General features: G+C 40.9%; 1 protein-coding gene across 1 annotated transcript in view; it reads left to right on the top strand.

Annotated features, from left to right (window-relative positions):
* Nucleotides 1-1,302: 1,302 nt before the first annotated feature.
* Nucleotides 1,303-6,000, top strand: part of LOC115765537 (homeobox protein cut) — an 87,693-nt gene continuing 82,995 nt past the window's right edge. Inside the window, exon 1 of the mRNA XM_030709157.1 lies at nucleotides 1,303-2,824. Coding sequence (XP_030565017.1) covers nucleotides 1,688-2,824 — 1,137 coding nt within the window. The 5' untranslated portion in view covers nucleotides 1,303-1,687. The remainder of the gene's footprint in view (nucleotides 2,825-6,000) is intronic.

Raw genomic sequence — 6,000 nt, 5'->3', positions numbered from 1 at the left:
TCACATACGTATATCTATATACATATATATATATATATATATATATATGTATATTTGTTGCCAATTGCGCGCAACAACAAGCGAAAGGCGATCAAATTGTCTGGCAAAGGCAAAACAAAAGCCGGCAATGTCAGTGCCAACATGTTCGTCCAGCAGCTGCATTGCAACATGTTCGACATGTAAGCGTCTAGGCGAACGTGTTGCAGCCAACATGTATGTTGCATGCGCTGCCTGCTGCGCTCTCTTGCAACATGTTGCTTGTGTAAGCGTCTGGACATGTTGCGCGCTCAGTTACAAGGCGAAAAAAACATTTTTGTGCATAAAGTACTTAAATATAATAAATTATTAAATATTAAATAAAAATGCAACTAGCTTAAGCTGAGTTGAAGTTTCTTTTGTTTAAATACCAACAACTCTTGCGACACTCACTAGCTGTTCCCATTTAATTGCTAAATTAAATTTCTTTCAGTGTATACATGTTGTGCTCTCAACATTGCGGCGCATCAGTTCAGATTTTGTTGCTGCCGTCAGATTCAGTTGTTATCTGTAAGTCGCTTCGTGTCGTCACATGTGCGGATTAAACGCATGCCCCACGCATCTACTTAGACAAAGTCTCTTCGGAATTCCAACTTTTATGAGGTAAACAAAACAAATACCGAGTGCAATAAAATAATAACACATATATCTATAATTTGTGCGTATTTCTTTGAGTTTGTGAGAGTATGTGCGTGCGATATTCACAAACGGTAAAAGTCGCGCGCGATTTTTAAATAAAAATAAAAGAAATTTGACTGCAAAATTTCTGAGAAATAAACTATTAATAAATAAATAAAAATATTAAACTTAAAATTCACTAAAACAAAAATTAATGTCAAATATTTAAAATGTTTCAAATTTAAAAAACTTGTTTTTAAATAAAAATAAAACACAATTAAAAATCTAAAAATACCAAAAAGTTGAAGAGTGAAGTTTCGGGCTATAAAATTGAAAAAAAAATAAAAAAAAACAGTCAAAAAAATTTTAAAAATATTTTCGACAAATTCTGTGGAAATTTTGAATAAATATTCAATAAACGAAAAATAAACAAAAAATATTTGCATATAAACAATTCCATTTAAATAATATATAAAAAAGTGAAAACAATAAAAAATTTTTAAAACAAATTTTAAAATAAAAAAAATTAAAATAAAATTTAAAAAAAAAACAAATATCGAATAATATAAAAAAGTAAAAGTAAATAATTTTAAAATAAAATAAAGCAACATTTAAATATTCAAATCAAGCAAAAAAGTGTTGAAAACTCGATAAATAATTTGTCAAAAAAGGCAATTAATTAGCGAAAAGAATTTCAATTGCGGCAATAAAAATATTTTTCCAGCAATGTAAAACGCAATTCGATTCAACGCAATGATTTATGTGAAAAAGTGAATTAACAAAAGAAAATGCTTTAAACAAATGCGAGTGCGAGTTTTATAGAACGTGCGACAACAAAGCGAAAAACAGGCGACGAACAATAAAAAAAAGAGAAACAGAAGGAAAGGTCCAAAGAGCAGACGCAGATAAAGATACAGATACATCTATAGCTGCAGATACAGATACAGCTAGAGCGGCAGATACAGATACGTCTATAGCTGCAGTTACAGATACATTTATAGCTGCAGATAGATTGAGAGATCAGCTCGTGGCAATGGGCAGCAAGGGCTTCTTTCCGCTGATGCTGCTGCTGCTGCTCCTCCTCGCCGATCTCGGCTATACCGAGGAGCATGCGCATCGCCACGCCCACAATGGCACCACCAGCGCGCCTCCGCCGGCTAATTCCCGCCGCCATCAACAGCAGCAGCGCCTGCAGCAGCTGCAGTGGGCGCAGGCGGACAACAGGCTGGACAACGGCGGGCATCATCATCATTTGCGGCACGAGCAGCATCTGCGCGCCGAGCTGGCGGGCAATGAGAACAGGCAGCCGCCGCCGTCGCCGCCAAAGACCATGCAGCTGGAGCTGGAGCAGCTGGCCATGTTGGGGCACGGGCCGGGCGAGCAGCATCATTTGCGGCATCACAATCGCCATCATGCCGCCTGGGAGCAGCGCGTCTTTCCGGAGCTGCACCAGCGCCAGCATCGCCTGGGCCTGACCACAGCTGCGCCAGCGGCTGCTGCCTTGGTGACGGATGCCCCACTGCCTCAGGCTCTGGGAGGCAATGGCACTGTGTCCACGCGCTACTTTGATCGCGATGGCATATATCCGGCCTGGACGCAGCCGCGCTCGACGCGTGCGCCCAATTGGCAGCAGGAGATTGAGGATGACAGCGAGGATGAGGATGAGGACGACGACGATGATGATGATAATGATGAGGAGGAGGACTATAAGGATGATGAGCCCGTGGCGGATGACAGCTTTGCCGCCGAGCTGGCCAAGCAAATGCCGCGCTACTCTTTCTTCAGCCAGAAGCTGCCCCAGATTAGCTCCACGGAGCAGGACTACGATGCCTACGATCAGGACGAACCGGCGCTGGCCACAAACAGGCATCCCAATGTGGCCGCCAGCCACACCAAGGCTGCCGCCAAGCGCAACATATTCGACTGGCTCTTCAAGCCCAAGCTCAAGCCGAAGACCTTAACGGAAAAGCCGCAGGCGCAGAGCGCCGACCACGCCTCCGCGGAGGAGGCGGCCTTCTCCAACGAGCAGTGGAACAAGATCGAGCACGAGCATCATCTGAAGCAGCAACAGCACCAGAAGGAGCTCCAAGCACTGCGCGACAGCAACAGAAACCGAAACAGAAACCGAAACGCGCCGCTGATAAGAGCCCGAGGCGGCATTGATAATGAGGTAAGTTTTGGCATTGCGCCCATTTATATAGCTATAGCTATAGCTATATCTGTAGCTATATCTGTAGCTATAGCTATAGCTATTGTTATTGTTGTTGCCGAAGTGATGTCATTAGACATTGTTATAAATACGCGGAGCAGATAAGTCAGACGCACACACACACACACACACACACACGAGCTGGCTGCCATGAAATGGGCCACAAATTGGATCGCTTTATAGCCCGACTGGTCAACCAGATAGACACACACAAACAAACCAACAAACACACACACACACACGCACACACAGTTTCAATATTTACACTGCGAGAAAGGAATGTCTACTATGAATCATTATACTTATCATGGCATTGAACTAAAAACTGTAAAGATTTCAGGCAAATGTATGTGACAGGCAGTTGGCATATAGTATATATATATGCCTGATCAGATCGCCTGACTGAGTTGATCAAAACATAACTATTCGTTGGTCTGAACGTGAAGATCTCGAAAACTTTGTTTAAAAGAAAAGCGGAACGAGCTGTTATTCTTTCATCGATATTTTGTCACTTTTTTCTAATTATTGATAAATATAGATTTTGAGTGAGAGAATATGTTTGCAAAGGCAGCTTAGCCTTGGCTACAGGGTATGTCTTAGTCGTGCATACCCGACCAGAGCACCCACTCTTGCCATTTTTCAACTTTACAACTCTTTTCCACCAAATTCCCACGCTTATGAGTGAAAAAATTACAACAAAAATGATAAAAATATAATTCAATTATAGCTACTGCAGCGAGCTTACATTCATCAGTCAGTAAGTCAGTCAATCAATCAATCATGATTGCCAAACAGTTCCATTAATTTCGCTCAGTGCATGCTACCTTTGTGTTGCAGATGGATGTGTAGGTAAATAGCCGTGCATACGCACTGACCCTGGCTAATACCGTTTGTGTTGTGTTTGGGCTTTGCCAGCAACAACAACAGCAACAGCAACAGCCACAGCCACAGCAATTGGCACTGTAACAGCAACAACAACAACAACAATGAGAGCTACAACAACATATGATAAATATTTACAGAATTTTGTTAAAGGGGCAACGTTGATTTCTGAACCAGTTGTCCAATTGTTTATCCAGTTGGCCCGGCTACTCCGCGCCGTTCGGCCAATGCGGCTGACTAATTGAAACCAGCAACAACAACAACAGCAACAGCAACAACAACAACAGCAACAACAACAAGGAGCAGTGGCAACCGCAGCAATTGCAACAATTTGTTGCATTTAATTTGCGCTTTTTGCATAGCTTTTGTTTTGTCAGCTTTTAATTGCATTTTGTGGCGCATTTCGTTCAAATTTCATTTTCGTTTCCTTTTTTCAGATCTTTTAGCTACACCTTTGCCTAATTGCAAAGTACAAATTTAATTAGGCCCCAAGCAAATAAAGGGGGTGTGGTGGGGGGGGGGGGGGGGGGCATACTTGACAGCCTAAAGACGCGCGCGAAACGCGTGCGACTCGCTAGCGTCTTGTTGTTTTTTACTCCCACACACAAATTTCTTCTGCTCTCTGTTTAATGTGGAGCTTTGTATTGTCTGCCAAAAATGCTGCTCATTAGGAATTATTTAATATTCATTAAGTTAAGAATTCAACAAGAACTCATATGTCATATGCTTGCCCCACAAGTAGCTGAATTTGTATACCCTAACAGACTCTAGACGGGCATTATGATTGCCTTGGCATGTCTGTAAATCACAAATGGAAAGATATGTGAGGTATATCAACTCGCTAGAGACAAGTTCCATTTATCCAGCTTTCCTTCTGTCTATGCGAACTAGTCCTGCTGAGAAGCTAGCCGAAAAGAACATTCGTATATCTGTTCCAGGCAGATATTATGTCGGAATTGGCCTAATCGGATCGCTATATTTTATAGCTGATATACGAAAGATAGGATGAGTTGTAGGTTCTTGTAGGAAAAATATATAAAAATTTGTCGAATATTAAATTCTTGTATGGAAAATGTGTAACGTCGAAGCAATTGATTCTTGTATGAAAAAAGGGATATCTTGAGCAAACTCTGCTTTCATTAGTCTTATAATCTTTATATATATTGAGTCAAATCCTATCAGGATCGCATTAGAATGTTCGACAAATAAGTGTTTGTTGGGCAAACTATTCTGTTTGCCAAGTTATTTTCATTAAGTTCAGCTTCGCTTTTCTCACACTTCTGCAGAGCAATAAGGCTAAAGTCTAATAAGGGTATTGAAGTTTCTGCTTGCTGAATATATTCTGACTTGTTTTCCTAATCGATTGATTTACTAATTTACGCCTGAATCAGATCTTGGCAATATGGAACTATCTATATCTCCTTAGAACAATCAAATCTTCAAGATATCGTGACCAAACTCAGCTGTGGCCAGCTTTAATATTCTCTTCACATAACAAGAATATGTCTAATCGGACTATTAGATATAATTATTATCTATTATCTATTATTTTACTCAACTGTAAGCATCATTTCGGCTACAAATTGTTTCTCTTCCATCTGCTTCGAAGCGTATTTAGTCTTCGACTTGCTTTAGCTTTTCTTTCTTGTTTGTTTCAACTTATTTATAGAACTTAACTTGAAACATTTCGCCACATCATTTGTCATATTGTTGCCTCAATTTGGCTGACAAATTGCTGTTCGCTTCGCTGCCACTTGCCACTTGCCACTTGCTAGATGTGAATTTTATTCGTAAAAACGCGCGAAATTGCGTTCATAATTAACACATAATTGTTTGTTGAATTTCGTTGCATGCTGTAAGTAAAATGATAAACAATGCGAAGCGCCATAAAAATCAACTTGAATAAAATGATTGAGAATGAAAACCAAAAAAAAAAGAAAAAAACATTGTAAATAGCAAAATAAACAGACAGCAGCAGCAGCTGACGGCACAAAGCAAAACAGCTGCAACAAAAACAATAACAAGTGTGTGTGTGCGGGTGTGTGTGTGTGTGTGAATAACACAAAAAGAAAAAAAATACAGCACGCGGCACGAGTCGCCTTTTACGACAGGTGAAATTGGCGCTGAGCCATTCGCTTGACAAGGCGCTCAGTGGTTGTTCCCTCTTCCCCCCTCCCCGCCCCCTCGGTTCCACTTCTGGCCACAAAAAGTGACACACATATTTACACATGTCTGCGGATGACGCCGTGGCGCTT

This window comes from Drosophila novamexicana, unplaced genomic scaffold (assembly GCF_003285875.2).
Source record: "Drosophila novamexicana strain 15010-1031.04,08,12 unplaced genomic scaffold, DnovRS2.1 tig00000974-arrow-arrow-pilon, whole genome shotgun sequence".
In the NCBI taxonomy this organism is placed as follows: domain Eukaryota; kingdom Metazoa; phylum Arthropoda; class Insecta; order Diptera; family Drosophilidae; genus Drosophila; species Drosophila novamexicana.
Note: the sequence above shows the minus strand (reverse complement) of the source record. Positions and strands in the feature narration are given on the sequence as shown.